This window comes from Mya arenaria, chromosome 12 (genome assembly GCF_026914265.1).
Source record: "Mya arenaria isolate MELC-2E11 chromosome 12, ASM2691426v1".
In the NCBI taxonomy this organism is placed as follows: Eukaryota; Metazoa; Mollusca; class Bivalvia; order Myida; family Myidae; genus Mya; species Mya arenaria.
In genome coordinates, this window is record NC_069133.1 from 2,008,459 (window position 1) to 2,026,772 (window position 18,314).

General features: G+C 33.9%; 1 protein-coding gene across 9 annotated transcripts in view; it reads right to left on the reverse strand.

Moving 5' to 3' along the window:
* Nucleotides 1-1,109: 1,109 nt before the first annotated feature.
* The window catches only part of LOC128211079 (uncharacterized), a 65,779-nt gene continuing 48,574 nt past the window's right edge, over nucleotides 1,110-18,314 (reverse strand). For 8 of the 9 annotated variants that reach the window (XM_052915490.1, XM_052915491.1, XM_052915488.1 and 5 more), the window contains 11 exons: nucleotides 18,260-18,301; nucleotides 17,582-17,623; nucleotides 16,018-16,068; nucleotides 10,193-10,330; nucleotides 9,975-10,032; nucleotides 9,310-9,363; nucleotides 8,826-8,933; nucleotides 8,061-8,089; nucleotides 7,459-7,539; nucleotides 4,287-4,427; nucleotides 1,110-3,406 (listed from right to left, as the gene is read on the reverse strand). In XM_052915490.1, the coding sequence (XP_052771450.1) occupies nucleotides 3,296-3,406; nucleotides 4,287-4,427; nucleotides 7,459-7,539; nucleotides 8,061-8,089; nucleotides 8,826-8,933; nucleotides 9,310-9,363; nucleotides 9,975-10,032; nucleotides 10,193-10,330; nucleotides 16,018-16,068; nucleotides 17,582-17,623; nucleotides 18,260-18,301 (855 nt within the window). In that variant the 3' untranslated portion in view covers nucleotides 1,110-3,295. The remainder of the gene's footprint in view (nucleotides 3,407-4,286; nucleotides 4,428-7,458; nucleotides 7,540-8,060; nucleotides 8,090-8,825; nucleotides 8,934-9,309; nucleotides 9,364-9,974; nucleotides 10,033-10,192; nucleotides 10,331-16,017; nucleotides 16,069-17,581; nucleotides 17,624-18,259; nucleotides 18,302-18,314) is intronic. The other variant, XM_052915489.1, reaches the window with a different exon arrangement.

Consider the following 18,314-nt stretch of genomic DNA (forward strand, 5'->3'; position numbering starts at 1 on the left):
AATTGCTATGAAATCTATATTGGGCAACCAAGTGTGACATTGACTTTTGACTTAAAGCTGCACTCTCACAGATATACCATTTTTAAAACTTTTTTATTTTTTGTCTTAGAAAGGGCAATTTTTTGCGTAAATATCTGCAAACCATCGATATAAAACGGTTGACAAAAAATCAGATCGTAGATTTTCATATATCCGTTCGAAAATTAATATTTTATGGCTTAAACCGTTACTAACAGTTTAAGAAAAATGCATAAAACATCATTTTTTGAACTTAAATATAAAAATCTGCAATCTAATTTTTTGTAAGCAGTCTTGTATCACTGGTTTCCATGGATTTTCGCAAATATTGGCTCGTTCCAAGACAAAAACTAAAAAAGTTATCAAATCGTTCAATCTGTGAAAGTGCAGCTTTAAGAGGTAGAATTGTTTGTGTGACTCATCTTCAAATGATGTTCTTTAATTATGTTTCACTGATATCCAATGAATAATTACAGTTGTTGCGGAGATACAGAACACTAATAAGGAATCTGTACTTACAAGGGGAGGCATATATATATATATATTTATCCTAACAAAATTTCTCTTGGTTCTCTACAATTCTGTGAAGTTTAAATGAAATCCTATCAACATCATAACTGGACATCTTCCCATGGTTCTCTACAATTCTAACAATGAATGAAATCCTATCACTTGGCACATCTTCCCAAACCAATTATGACAAGTTTGAATAAAACTCCAAAAACAAAATCACAGTATAATTACTGAAACAAAATTTGTCAACATTGACCTCAAGTGTGACCTTGACCTTTCAGATAAGAGCTTGGATGTTTCGTGCAACACATTTTCCCAAGGTGCTCTACTATCACTACTGTGAAGTTTAATAAAAATCCAATTTAAAAATAGTTATAGCTGTGACAAGGAGTTGACAGACATACTGATGAAATATGCATGTGTTATTACTCTACATAGCCATTGTAGGGCCATGGCTACACATAATTTCAAGAACTCAACAATATGCCAGAAAACACCTTGACATACATAGTTACATGCTGGTTTCTCTCTTGCGGTCTTTATTGGAAAGTACATCAAACTAATGAGATACATTTCAAATTTCATTTTTTATTAAAATATGTATCAAAAACAGAAGTTCAAACAATAAGCAATTAGCAGTATCATATTTCAAATTCATAAAATACTTTGCAACAATAAAGCAATAAAATATTAATATAAAGAAAATACATCAAAAGTCATATTAGATTCAAAATATATACACTTTGCAACAATAAAGCAATTAAAAATGAATATAAAAAAGTCAAAATTCATTCAAGATTCATAAATTCTTTGAAATTGAAACAATTCGATAAGTCGAAAGGAATGTATAAACCTGCTGAAACACTTTACAAGCAGACCGATATACAGGTATGTTATAAAGCATTTATTGCTGCATAATTATCAAATAGTATCACAGTTAGTAAACTAAGCAAATAATATATAATCTTCCTTATCATCTGTACAGTAAAGTTTGGAAATGTTCTTAGGAAAGGTTTACCTTATTCTTCTGTATAAAAAAACAACAAAAGTATGACCTTTTTAATACGGAATGTTCTAAATGAAACCAGTAGCCGTCAAAATACTAATTGGGTGTACACTAACAGACAGTAGCTTGTGAATGTGTGATTTATCCGAAATAGAAATCCCAGTTAAGGCTTGCCTAATGTCATGTAGGGTGATAATTTAGGTACATGTACAGCCATGCAACCACAAGCATCTGTTTTTTCTTCTACTAAGTCAAGGGGCATATAACAGAATGATTATTTTAGCCAGAATCATGAGCTTTGAAACACCTGTACAGTTTGTCAAGTGTAACAGGTGTATTACATTTCATTTGGATATCTTGAAAGTTTTTGAAATATGACCAAGATAAGTTATTGCAGTACGGCAATGCCAACAACACTAAGGTTATAATAATAACTTCATAAAGCAGAAAAGCTTATAATAAATGGCAATTTCGAGGTTGTGAAACTTAAACCTATAGCTACACTTCATGTCAAAGTTGCAGTTCAGTTTAAAACTTGTACATGTATGCTTGCTGGTACCAGGTTAAATCATTTCCCTCTTGCTTGCGTAGATGTCATTATAAACTAGTACATTATTGACACATCTGGACGACAGTCTCAGGGTACAAAAATAGGTCCACATGGACACATACATGTAGTGTTTTGCAACATCCCTAAAATGTCAAGTACAACAGGTAAAAGGCACTACATCACTTTACACCTCAAACAAAAAGTTCATCACAAATCTTTATTTATATTTCACTGACAAAATATCCACAACAATTACTACAAATACTACCATATACTGCATAACTGGAAGTCATTATTTAAAGATTGAAATATATAAACATTGGATAGGAAGGCACTAGTTAACATATTTCAAACAAAAAGTTCATTACAAATCATGAATATTATTTTACTGACAAAATATCCACAACAATTACTACAAATACTTTCATATACTGCATAATGGAAGTCATTATTTAAAGATTGAGATATATAAACATTGGATACTTTAGGAAGGCGGTTCATTCTTGTATGAAAAAAATTGGCCAGTGTACGATTACCCATGCACTGTCCAAATGTTCTCATACACAAATGAACCCCAATTTAAATTATTTAATGTTTATATTTACACTCATTATTTGTCAAATTTCTCTGAAATAGTCCAACTACAACGCTGAAAAATAAAATAACTCTTTCAAGACAACTGAACTTAATATTAATACATCTGTTTGAACAGCGACTGCAGTATGCCATGCATCCATGGATTCATTATTGTTACATACATTTTATCATGTCAACTTGTGTATTCCTGCATCATGTAATACTGTAAAATGTCTCTATACATGTGTTTCTAGTACATCAGATCAGGTACCAATATGCACAAGTTCAGGCAAAATCTGGTGTAGGTGACACACGTGTCAATGCATATGGACCTTGAACATTTCTTATCCGTTAATACTTTAATAACATGGCCGACATCATCTGGGGTGCACAAGAAATGTAAATAAGTCTAGCAAAGGCTAAAGGCCTATAAGATACATGTTGTATGTAAATGCTTGTTAATATGAAAATGAGAGCACAATCAATGAAGATAAAAAAGATGTCAAGTATGGGAGCACAATCCATGAAGATACATTGATGATGTCGCTGACAAGCCTCCACTCAGCGTGATTGATGACTCTGATGATTCACAATAACTCATACTGATTATACAGCGCAATTACCCTCTTCTGTTAGGATTTCTGTTTGGGAAGTGACTTTTCCAGCGATGTTTCGACTGCCTTGTTTAACACCAGTTTACTTTTCTTAAATCCGTTCACAATGTCAAGCAAGGACTTGAATTTCTGGAAGAGATAAATAAGTTTGGATTAAGTACTGTATATGTTTTAACGATCATTGTCAATGGGCCGTTTGTTCAGATTTTTTTTTAAAGTTAACACTGTTGTAAACGTCATTGTTGTTTACTTAAGATATTGTTACATCTCTGGAAGTTTAATGGATATACTTGTGACCTGCTGTTTTTTTCTAACAGGATTTGAGACAACAGTGTCAGCTGAAATTGTTGATATTTAAATATATAAAAACATTTTAATGACCAAAAACATATTTTAGTTATATTTAGATTGCAGTTTTTACATTTTGTTCTTTATTTCAACTGGAATCAGAGATGAAATTAAACTTATGCCAGTCTATCAAGGCCAGAAAAGTTTGTTTGTAATATTAGGTACATTTTTGTTTCTAATTTGTTTTCGCTGCACATAAAACTTTTTTAAACTATACAAAAATAACATGGGGTAGCCAGGCATCCAAAATTCACATATTTAAATATCTGAAAACAAAATGTTAATCTTTAAATTTCATAAAAACAGCTATATTTACTCTAAAGCAGTTAAGAAATTCAGATATATTTTAGATTGAGTAGATACTTCTTACTAATATTGTATTACCATCATAAGTTTTATGCTTTATTACCCTTAAATACTATTTATAAGATATGTTTGATAACCACAGCCAGCCTATTCAGCCCTTTAAGTTCACTCCAGCAGCTCATTAAATCAGATCAAACAGTACCAATTTTAACATGAACTGAATTTTGCTATATATAATAGCTAGAATAGGCAGTATGCACAGGGAAAACTGCAGTAAAAATCGGTCCTTTGAATAATTCAGTACATTAAATATTAACAGATTTGAAGCTTATATTGTAACAAGTGGTCTTCCAACCTGTTTGTTTCCCCCGACAACATATGTCCCTTCTGTGGATTTCTTTATGGGAAGGTTATAGTCGGAGTCCCCATACCAGATCTGTAGGGTGAATGGCTGGTCGGGATTCTTAGTGCTTCTGCGGATCAGGTACATGCCATTCTGAAATAAAAGTAATGTACATAATAATATACTTATAGTTATACTGTCTTGTCATACTTGTCTTAAGATATTGAACTCAGGGGTCAGCTACCATATACCATTTTTAAGAATTCTTTCAAATTGAGAATGGTTTCAATACTATGTAACAGGAATAAAATTTATTCACATGTAAATAGTACCAGAACTATACATTGATATATTCAAATAATTTTCTGTTTTCCTTACTAGTGTTTGACTATGATGGCCCATCATGAACTTAATGTATACTCTAGCTCTCTAGCATAGATGTGAGAAGATTAATCTGAGTATTTGTTTATTAACATCAAATTAATAACTAGATGCCAAATGGCAACATGTTGAGCCCTTGCAAGATACTTTGCAACCTCTTGAACTCTAAGCATGACCTTGACCTTAGAGGTACAGACCTGGGTCTTGTGCGTGACAAGCTGCCTCATCATTATGAACCTTCAAGGCAAGGTTTTGAAAATCCTATAATAATATTTATTTCATTACAAAAAATAAATCAAGTTATTTTTGCCTTTGAGGAAATGGGAAAGTACTCATGGTAAACAAAAGTTTAGTTTAAAGGGATTAGTTCCCCTTTCACAGTGATCTCTTTTTGTTATATTTTTAGCTTGGAATTTCCCAGGAAATGCCCTTTGGGGCTTATATTTTTAGCTTGGAATTTCCCAGGAAATGCCCTTTGGGGCTGTGTCCCTGCTTGGCAATTATATAAATAGTGAGGACAGGGACACAGTCAAAATAAATCACATGCTTCCTCTTTGCACAAGATACTGAAGAAGAAAGACACATTTTCCCGCACTCCCATCCCTTGTTACCACACCCTAGGCTGCAGTTAGCAATCCTGGTGCACAGGAAAATAATCATATGCGCTGGTATTTACTGGATTTAATGTGGCTTATACAGCACTTGTACATGTAAGTCTACCTCCAATTACTTTAAGTTTTGGTGTTTTGTATTGCTTTGTGTGTCTGCTGGTGTTTTCTAATGTTACAGTGACTTGTGGCTGAGCCCTTGCAATTCCAAACTTATACTACCAAGTCCAAGTCACCGCTCAAGGCACTAGAGCTGTTGAACATCAGATGTTATACTCCAAAGAGAAAACAAAAGACTTAGAGCCAATGAAGCTGTGATGAAAACAAGCTGCCTGTACAGAGTGCCAGATCAAGAAGTGTTATGACTGTTTCACAAATTAATTATCAACAGTGTTAATTGCGACAATTGGACGGATTGTTTTCAAATAATAGTCCAACATTTTATGGCATGCCATTTGGTAATATCTATGTTGTTTCCCATGGTTCCCCTAGATATGGTTACTTAATAGCCAATATAGCAATATTTCTTTTAAGTCGCATAGGTTATCGGGAAAATTCCAATGGCCGAGGGTAGGTCAGGCATTATCAATTATCGCGTACGTTATTTGCAGTTAATGTCTAGTCTCCTTAGTATGCTGGGTCACCTAGGTGACGTATCCTACAGCTAATGTGAGACTACTTGCAGTTATAACATAGCGTCATGCCTTGGTCTTGCTCATGTGTTTTGGCATTACCTGGCTGTTGCGTATTGCTATTGCGTATTGCGGGAGGATTGCCTCAAAGTTGCCTTGCTTTGCTACTTGCAGTCTGTTTGCCATGCAATTGGGTTATTAGCTTATAACAACCATGTTTGACCTCTCCTCGGCCGGAGGGATTTTCCCATTCAGGCCAACCAGGGCCTCAAGCATATCCTGGTGGTCTGTGATGCGGCCATTATATTCCACATAAGAAGGTTACCTGGGCCTTGAGCTTATCCTGGTTACCTTCAATTCTATAATTAGTAGTAAGGGGACCATAAAGATACTAAGGCGAAAATGATGAATAAGTTTGATATTAAATAACATGAATAAAAGTATTTATTGTTGTTGTTCATTCCGACAAAGGTCATATAAATAATGCATAGTCAAGATACAGCCCTGACAAGGATAATTTTGACCTTCGACCTCTAACCTTGACCTTTGCCTACATACCTGGGTTTGGTGTGCAACACACCACCATTATCATGGTGAACCTTCATGGCAAGTTTTTTTGAAAATCCTACAATGCATGGTCAACATACAGCCCGAACAGGATTCATTTCAACCTTTGACCTCTAAGCATGACCTTTGAGATATAGACCTGCGGCCGTATTCATAAAGCATCTTACCGGTAGGTCATTTCCTAACTTACGTTGATTTCTTAAAACTATCATAGTAAAATTTAAAGAAATGTATAAGTGTTTTAACATTAAAATATATTTTTTTCAATAAGGTCAATGAATATGATGTATTTTGGAAATTCTTTTTTTTGTTTTCATATGACTAAAGAGATAATAAAATTAGGAACGTGACCTGGTTAGGAAATGACTGGTCTTAAGAAGTTTTATTAATACCGCCCCTGAGTCTTGTGCCGGACATGCCACATCATCATGGTGAACCATCATGGCAAGTTTTTTTCAAAATCCTATATTGCAAGGTCAAGATACAAGCCCAGACAAATCAGTCTGGATGGACTGACACATGCACGCACACATGAACATACACGGAACCGCCATTGTGACATTTATGTCTTGCCCAACACAAGTGGGCTCGAAAAAAACTTGGATGTGTTGCTTAAGCTGTTAGCAATCAAGTTCATTGCCTCGCAGATGGTGCTTTTTCAAAACAGGTTATTGCATAGAAAATCTACCTCTAAAATGAACTGTTAAAATCAATGTGGACTTTCTTGAGGAGGGCTCAACCAGCCTTTCTTGAGGCGGGCTCAACCAGCCTTTCTTGAGGCGGGTTCAACCAGCCTTTCTTGAGGCGGGCTCAACCAGCCTTTCTTGAGGCGGGCTCAACCAGTTTCTTGCTCTTTTGTTATTGGTTTATTTATTCTATTTTTAACCGAAAGCACAGTACTGAGGTAAGAAAAGCTTTGATGTTGTACTAGCGCTCTACTACTTTAATCACCCCTGATATAAAAGTTATAGGATATATAAGGCAATGTTGTCTTACAAATCTATGAGCTGCCAGCTGCTTTTTAGCCTCGTCCCGGGAAATTGAGCCATGGTACCATCTCTGCATCAGTAGCTGACCCTGGAGTAGATACAGAAGTCATGATATGCTAGAACTCTATTTCTGTACTAATAAAGCTAAACTGAGCAGCAAGCAAGCACCATAACAGTCACGTCCTAGATATTGTAATGTTATGCTGCTCATAGGTCTCTAAAGCTCTACAGAGCTTATTTGCTTATGTTGGCTCTGTTACTGATTAAATTTCCACAATTACATTAAAATATCAACTGGCATCAAAATTACAGAATACATGTAACTTGATTGCATTAAGAAAATCCTATTTAAGCTATTGTTACAGTGAATGTATATTACAGAAAGAATTGTAAAATTACAAAAATCTTTTACCAAAGTGTGATTTATTTGACCCCAAAACCCCACAATTCACATGCTATAATTATAATACCGGTAGATATAAACTTCAATCATGAGGATTTGGGTGAAGTAACTGTTTTGTACTATGTTGTCAAGGATGACGTGCAATAAATTAGTGTTGAGTATACATCACAAGATTGTTACCATGGTAACATGCAAATCATACACACCTCTGTAGGTTCTTTTGAACTATTCACATCTGGAAAGGAAGAAAGACAAGCTGTTTAAACAACCACAATTAGTATATACCAATTTCTCAGTTTGATTGCGCCTTAAGCTATAGCTTATAGTACTCATCATGCTCATTTCTTGGGTAGAACCAGTAACGATGTCCATTTTGAGATGCAATGACAAAGTTCGCCTGATGTGGATCAAACCCACATTCTCCTTAGTGAGAGGCAGACACCTTAATCACTACACCACTCTCACTCTCTTGCTGTACCGGTACTTTCTAGAAAAATCTTTAATATACGGTACTAATTATGCCCTTATCATTATCTATAAATTCAGTTTGAGGTTTGATTGATCACAATAGGTACTTTAAATAAAAAGAAGTTTACACTTTATTTATTTTACAACAATTGACAAGAAAGATCTATTATCATATGCTTAGTCACTCTTGTTGGCACGCTGTTTGATGTTGTATTGTAAGGAAAAGCTGGGAACCTGAAGAAAACCCGGAAAAAGCCCACTTGTCCAGCTTGGTGACCACCAGCCAAACTCACATGAGCCAAGGCCGGGAATTGAAACTGGATTGCCTTGACAGAAAATAAGTGCTCTGACCACAGCGCTTCCTAAACAACCTCAATTTTATTTTAATTCCAAAATTTCTTTTCCTCGACCTAAATTGAACACCAAGTTCAACTTAGCCAACACATTCCGCTCTCAATGAAATGCAGGACATATTAACACCCCTCGAAATATCCAGAACCTACCTGACGGGGCTGGGTCTGGGTCCCCTGAGGAGGAGGCAGCGTTAGGTCGAGGGGGTAGCTCCCGTGTACTGCGTGGGGACCGTGGGGACCTTGGCCTATCAACATAACCTGCAATGGTTAAAAAGGAATAAGTTAAAAAAAAAATGAAAAGGTAAAATACCAGTACACGTACAATGAATATATCAAGTTCCCCATATCTGATTTGGGATGAGAGTTTTTGAGTTAAATATCTGATGCTAATATTCGATCAAAGTTTAGTATATAAATGTCAAAATCCGTATTTGAATATTCATGTTTGTTATTTTGTTGAATATTTAATATCATGGTATCATAAGGACATTTTTCGCATAGATTCTATCAACATTATTGGTTAACTGAGCACTCTTAAGCAGTGTTAGTTTTACAACAAAGAAATCTTCTTGAAACATTGCCCTGATCACTTAAGGTATAGACTCTGCAATGCAAAAGACAGCAGTGTGTTTACCATTTGTGGTGGGAGATATAACATTTCCTACAGCTCGCTGCACGTCTCTCTGGGCTGGAAATACAGAGGATCCATTAATGAATTCCGAGTACCTTAGAAATATATAACAATTTAAACCTGAATAAATCACAAGAAAATCACAAAATAATAATTGAGCAGACATAGCATTAAAAGCTTTGCCATTGCTTGTCAATTTTTTAAGCCAATCAAGGGGAATAACCAGCCAATCAAGGGAAATAACCAGCCAATCAAAGGGAATAACCAGCCAATCAAGGGGAATAACCAGCCAATTAATAAAAGTTAGTTCATAGTTGTCAGTTCATACTAATTCATTTTAGCTTGATGGTGATGAAAGCTGATAGATTATAAAATCACTGGGCATGAACCAATACTGTGTACTTTTTGAGAGGCCATGAGATAGTACCCCTGGGGCCATATTCAATAACCAATTAAGACTGAGCTTGAGTGATGGGGGGTGGAGTAAGTGTTTGGCAGGTTAGGGGTGCAAAAGAAGACCGTGTCAATAAAATAAATATAAAGAAATATTTTTTATTTAAGGCCAACAATGGAACTATTGGAATCACAACCACAACAATGCTATGAAAACACAGCAAGATGTTTTCTTTGAAATATATAAAAACAAAAGAACTAATAAAAAGAAATACCATTCTCCACTTTATCGGGTGGGTTCTCGTAGTCTTCTAAAGCTGTTTGGGATGGCGACTGCAAACAACAGAAATGAAGATTGAAGACAAAGGATATATGGCAAATGTATATAAATAATGATAATAAGTAAGTTTTTTATAATTTAAAAATGGCTTGTCCAATGGATTAGTTTGTTTTGATTTGACGATTGTCCATAACAAGCAGGGAACCGTCGTACCTTTGGTGTTCGTGAGGGTAGCTGAAGCATGTTGTGACTGGTCTTTGCAGGGGCCGGGGTGGAGACAGGAGTAGGCGGGGGGGCTGGGGATCTGCCACGGCCTCTACGTGGCTGGACTGGCTGTGGCAGCTGTGGGGCCTGAAATATACCCAGATACTTGCAAATAATGGTGATTATATATATGAATATAGATAGATTATTCAATAATCATAAAACAAATATTATAAAACTAAATTATTGTTGAATGGGAGTTTTAACTGTATGAATCTGTCGGCTAAATTGGTATTATTTAATTTGTACGAAATTTCCGTAAAACATAAAAGCTGAAGTTAATTAATTTCTATAATCATAGCAGAAGTCCGACTTCAAAATTAAAACATTTATTCTTGCAATGTTTTGGCTATTTAGGCCTTTATATTTTAGGGGGTATGCAATATCTAATAAGTTAACAAATGAAAATGTGCATAATTAGGAGTTAATAATTTTTGAAAATTTTCCATTATTAAATGCATACCTTCTAACAAAATTATTTTTCTGAAAAAAGCATTGATCAAGTTTCTTATGATCAGAAGCTGAATTCAAAGCATATACATTCATAAAAAGCACTGTGGTACGAGGAATCTAGCAGAGCAGTGGAAATACATGTAAGCCGTGACAAATAGACATGAAAATGTTTTATTCTTCTATTTGAAAATATAAAATGTGTAAACAAAATGACTACTAGTAGTACACTACATATTATATACTACGCATTAGACTAATCTGATTGTTTGTAAACAACAAGATGTTTAGGGCAGACTGAGGTTTAATTCAGATAATTATTATAAGACAAAACAAACCAGATCTGTAAATGTTCTTAATATTGCTCAAACCATATGATCTTCAATAATCTGTAATAATTAAATGCTATATATATACCAGTCAAGTATTTGACTCTATATAATTCCACACTACAAGTACACCAGCCAAGTATTTGACTCTATATAATTCCACACTACATGTACACCAGCCAAGTATTTGACTCTATATAATTCCACACTACATGTATACCAGCCAAGTATTTGACTCTATATAATTCCACACTACATGTATACCAGCCAAGTATTTGACTCTATATAATTCCACACTGCATGTATACCAGCCAAGTATTTGACTCTATATAATTCCACACTGCATGTATACCAGCCAAGTATTTGACTCTATATAATTCCACACTGCATGTATACCAGCCAAGTATTTGACTCTATATAATTCCACACTACATGTACACCAGCCAAGTATTTGATTCTATATAATTCCACACTACATGTACACCAGCCAAGTTTTTGACTCTATATAATTCCACACTACATGTACACCAGCCAAGTATTTGACTCTATATAATTCCACACTACATGTACACCAGCCAAGTATTTGACTCTATATAACTCCACACTAGTGACTACATGTACACCAGCCAAGTATTTGACTCTATATAATTCCACACTACATGTACACCAGCCAAGTATTTGACTCTATATAATTCCACACTACATGTACACCAGCCAAGTATTTGACTCTATATAATTCCACACTACATGTACACCAGCCAAGTATTTGACTCTATATAATTCCACACTACATGTATACCAGTCAAGTATTTGACTCTATATAATTCCACACTACATGTATACCAGTCAAGTATTTGACTCTATATAATTCCACACTACATCTATACCAGTCAAGTATTTGACTCTATATAATTCCACACTACATGTATACCAGCCAAGTATTTGACTCTATATAATTCCACACTACATGTATACCAGTCAAGTATTTGTCTCTATATAATTCCACACTACATGTATACCAGTCAAGTATTTGTCTCTATATAATTCCACACTACATGTATACCAGCCAAGTATTTGACTCTATATAATTCCACACTACATGTATACCAGTCAAGTATTTGACTCTATATAATTCCACACTACATGTATACCAGTCAAGTATTTGACTCTATATAATTCCACACATCAATAATACCAGTCTAGTATTTGACTCTATATAATTCCACACATCAATAATACCAGTCTAGTATTTGACTCTATATAATTCCACACTACATGTATACCAGTCAAGTATTTGACTCTATATAATTCCACACTACATGTATACCAGTCAAGTATTTGTCTCTATATAATTCCACACATCAATAATACCAGTCTAGTATTTGTCTCTATATAATTCCACACATCAATAATACCAGTCTAGTATTTGTCTCTCTATAATTCCACACATCAATAATACCAGTCTAGTATTTGTCTCTCTATAATTCCACACATCAATAATACCAGTCTAGTATTTGTCTCTCTATAATTCCACACATCAATACTACCAGTCTAGTATTTGTCTCTCTATAATTCCACACATCAATACTACCAGTCTAGTATTTGTCTCTCTATAATTCCACACATCAATACTACCAGTCTAGTATTTGTCTCTCTATAATTCCACACATCAATAATACCAGTCTAGTATTTGTCTCTCTATAATTCCACACATCAATAATACCAGTCTAGTATTTGTCTCTCTATAATTCCACACATCAATAATACCAGTCTAGTATTTGTCTCTCTATAATTCCACACATCAATAATACCAGTCTAGTATTTGTCTCTCTATAATTCCACACATCAATAATACCAGTCTAGTATTTGTCTCTCTATAATTCCACACATCAATAATACCAGTCTAGTATTTGTCTCTCTATAATTCCACACATCAATAATACCAGTCTAGTCTTTGTCTCTCTATAATTCCACACATCAATAATACCAGTCTAGTATTTGTCTCTCTATAATTCCACACATCAATAATACCAGTCTAGTATTTGTCTCTCTATAATTCCACACATCAATAATACCAGTCTAGTATTTGTCTCTATATAATTCCACACATCAATAATACCAGTCTAGTATTTGTCTCTCTATAATTCCACACATCAATAATACCAGTCTAGTATTTGTCTCTCTATAATTCCACACATCAATAATACCAGTCTAGTATTTGTCTCTATATAATTCCACACATCAATAATACCAGTCTAGTATTTGTCTCTATATAATTCCACACATCAATAATACCAGTCTAGTATTTGTCTCTCTATAATTCCACACATCAATAATACCAGTCTAGTATTTGTCTCTCTATAATTCCACACATCAATAATACCAGTCTAGTATTTGTCTCTATATAATTCCACACTGCATGTATACCAGTCAAGTATTTGACTCTATATAATTCCACACTACATGTATACCAGTCAAGTATTTGACTCTCTATAATTCCACACATCAATAATACCAGTCTAGTATTTGTCTCTCTATAATTCCACACATCAATAATACCAGTCTAGTATTTGTCTCTCTATAATTCCACACATCAATAATACCAGTCTAGTATTTGTCTCTCTATAATTCCACACATCAATAATACCAGTCTAGTATTTGTCTCTCTATAATTCCACACATCAATAATACCAGTCTAGTATTTGTCTCTCTATAATTCCACACATCAATAATACCAGTCTAGTATTTGTCTCTCTATAATTCCACACATCAATAATACCAGTCTAGTATTTGTCTCTATATAATTCCACACATCAATAATACCAGTCTAGTATTTGTCTCTCTATAATTCCACACATCAATAATACCAGTCTAGTATTTGTCTCTATATAATTCCACACATCAATAATACCAGTCTAGTATTTGTCTCTATATAATTCCACACATCAATAATACCAGTCTAGTATTTGTCTGTATATAATTCCACACATCAATAATACCAGTCTAGTATTTGTCTCTCTATAATTCCACACATCAATAATACCAGTCTAGTATTTGTCTCTCTATAATTCCACACATCAATAATACCAGTCTAGTATTTGTCTCTATATAATTCCACACTACATGTATACCAGTCAAGTATTTGACTCTATATAATTCCACACTACATGTATACCAGTCAAGTATTTGACTCTATATAATTCCACACATCAATAATACCAGTCTAGTATTTGTCTCTATATAATTCCACACTACATGTATACCAGTCAAGTATTTGACTCTCTATAATTCCACACATCAATAATACCAGTCTAGTATTTGCCTCTCTATAATTCCACACATCAATAATACCAGTCTAGTATTTGTCTCTCTATAATTCCACACATCAATAATACCAGTCTAGTATTTGTCTCTATATAATTCCACACTACATGTATACCAGTCAAGTATTTGACTCTATATAATTCCACACTACATGTATACCAGTCAAGTATTTGACTCTATATAATTCCACACATCAATAATACCAGTCTAGTATTTGACTCTATATAATTCCACACATCAATAATACCAGTCTAGTATTTGTCTCTATATAATTCCACACATCAATAATACCAGTCTAGTATTTGTCTCTCTATAATTTCACACATCAATAATACCAGTCTAGTATTTGTCTCTCTATAATTCCACACATCAATAATACCAGTCTAGTATTTGTCTCTATATAATTCCACACTACATGTATACCAGTCTAGTATTTGTCTCTATATAATTCCACACTACATGTATACCAGTCTAGTATTTGTCTCTATATAATTCCACACTACATGTATACCAGTCTAGTATTTGCCTTGAAATAAGTAAACGCTATATGATTGTATTCAAGTCAAGTATTCAACGTGAAATAATTAAAAGCTACACGTATATGCTACACGTAATAACGTATACCAGCTAAGTATTTGAAGTGAAATAAGTAAACACATATGTATACAAGTCTAGTATTTAAATGAAAATAATTAAACGCTACACGAATACTAGCCAAGTATTTGAAGTAAAATAATTAAACACTACACGTATACCAGCCAAATATTTGAAGTAAAATAATTAAACACTACACGTATACCAGCCAAGTATTTGAAGTAAAATAATTAAACACTACACGTATACCAGCCAAGTATTTGCAGTAAAATAATTAAACACTACACGTATACCAGCCAAATATTTGAAGTAAAATAATTAAACACTACACGTATACCAGCCAAGTATTTGAAGTAAAATAATTAAACACTACACGTATACCAGCCAAGTATTTGCAGTAAAATAATTAAACACTACACGTATACTAGCCAAAAATTTAAATTTTAAAAATTAAATGCTACACGTATTCCAGCCAAATATTTAAAGTGAAATAATCAAACACTACACATATACCAGCCAAATATTTAACTTTTAAATCTCGCTTGAAAAGAAAAAGAACTTTGCTACAAGTTGGATTAACAGCTCAGACCTACGATCATACAGAAACTCATTCATAAAATTATTTTAAGATTCTTGTTTGACACTCTACATAAATCTTTGAATTTGAGAGAAAAAAACATCTTATTTCATTGTTTGGTACAACATGGATCATACAATGTATTTTTCTTTAATTGACCTTTCATACATGAATAATCTTGCCAGTCGATGACAATATAGTGTAATTTGGTCATCCAATCAACACTCGCCTCGGATGATCACTTTTTCTAATAACTCTAGACGTTATAATAACTATTCCATAACTTTTAACAAAGTTTATTTCAATTGCAAGTAAAACTTTCAATTTTAATATTTCACACTCATCAATATTTCATTAAAATTCTTGACCTTAGGGTATTTTGTGGTATGGTCTTTGATATGGTGAACCCACAATGTACGAGTGTTTCTGTATGATGGCAGACATAAGCTGATTGGTTGATTGACAGTATGAAAGCTGTAGATATGGGAACACAATGTTACCACTGTTGTTGGAATGTCTTCAAGCTCCATTTCCAAGTATTGTTCCTGATTCTGAGTGTTGGCAAGATTTTACAAGATGAGAAAAACAAGATGAGAATAACAAGATGAGAATAACAAGATGAGAATAACAAGTACTATGGCCATATCAAGGGTATTTCAAAAATTCTTGTATACCATGTTTTAATGTTTATGTTATAAACACATGTATAACTCAAAAAGATTCTTACAGGTCAGAAAATTTAGTAAGCAACAAACTGCCCTAAATTAGTTCACCATTTATGAACGTCCCACCGCCACAATATCTAAAGATCTATAAGTATCTTCCATGGCGGCTCGTGTAAGACAGGTTCATCCGAACCCAAGTGTAGTGTGTTTCAAGGTAACATGGTTTACTGAGTTTCCGCATAACACTCTGCGAGAGGGTAAGGATGAACTTTTCTTACACGAGCGTCCATGGTAGATCGCCGCTAAACAAAATATAGTAAAAATATATTTTGATTTATATTTTACATATGGTTAATTTTTTATCATTTATATGTGGGCAAGATAAGGATTTCCAGCATGGTCAAATATTTGGATCTACTTATCTGGAGTGGGAGAAAATGATAAACAATTTCCGATCAGTTTGAATAAGGAAGATTGTTTGAATGTCGCAATGTTTCTATTACTGACAATATTTATGATTCCATCCATATCGCATATCTAACAGAATTATGCTCAAGAGCACCGTGGAGTAAAAACTAGTTTTGTTTTGTTTTCAGTTCAGTAGTGGGCATAATTTAACAACTGATAAAGCCAGAGTTATTGGCCTTCCTATACATGTGCATGTTGTTTGTGGCAACATCTGTACCAAGTTTCAATTAAATACGTTGAGCAGGTTATGTGCTATGGCCAAGGCTAATTTTTTAATGACCACAGCGTCAAGGCTAGACCTATACCCTAATGTTTTGCTTGAAACAAACACAACACAAATCAAATCGTCCCTTGATACAGAAGAGGCCTATACCATCAAGTGAATATAAAACATCACATACATAAAAATTAATTCCTGTTTTATTTCTATTGTTTATAAATGCCCAATATCATTTGATCTAAGATGTATGAACTGTATATTAAGGGTTTGTAAACTTTGTGGGGCTATTAACACTAATCTCAAACATTTCTATTGTGTGTCATTATATAAAAGGTCATCATTTTCATGATGTGTTACTTCAGGTTTTATTCTATACTCATTGTTGCTTTCACTAGAATGAGCAAGCAAAGAGATAGGAACTTTATAAATATATCTTACATTTTACTTTTACCCGTTTTTCCGCTAAATATGCAACACAAAGATGAAATTATATTGACATTTCTTTGTTTTAAGCATATGATATAAAATATCTGCACTCGTTTGGCGTACGAAAAACTGCACTTCTGACGTCATACAATATTACAATGCTCCAGAACCAGTGCATTTATTTTCATATAAATTCAATACCGTACACATATCCGCTGAACCAAACATACAACACATAAAACATAACATCACCCACAAACACTTCTTAAACAGAGAAGCACTCACCTCATCATCCCGGCTCTCCGGTATTTCATAAACTTCCTCCACCTGTGATATAAAGCATTACACATCAGTAACATAAGGTAATTCAATAGGTTAGCTTATACTATTTTTTATCTCACTGAAACTCCTTCAGTATGTTTTGCCACAGATAAACAAAGCATTTTCAATGTCAACCAATAAATAATGCATTCCTGACATCAAACAATAAAAATCTACATAAAACCATATGTATATATCTTTATATAAAATTTGATCTTAAATTAATGTTGTTGTTTTTATCATTGACCAGTATTTTTTATCCAAATCTACATTGTAGCAGCCTAATATGTCACAAACTTAAACAAGTTGTCTCCCTTAGAGTATAATTTTGGTAAGGCTGAGGCATTTCAAGGGCCATAATCCAGTCATGCATGGGTGGATCTGGCTGGTTTAAGAAAGTAATATCTAACTCCTGTATAAGTTTAATTGAGATACGGTCAGATACCATTAAACTGAAGACAGTAGAGCTTTCACAAGCAATTGTGTCTGCATGCATGCACAGACAACAGACACCCGCCATGGCATAAGCTCTCCTGCCTTTTGGCCTTTTGCCAGTTGAGTTAAATTCATTCATTTATGGCACAGAGTAGACTTAGCACCACAAAAAATGATAATACGATTTTGATATGTGAAAAAACTTACAATATTCTGATTTTGTTCCGGCTCTTCATACGTTTCTTGTTCCTGGAAAGAAGCG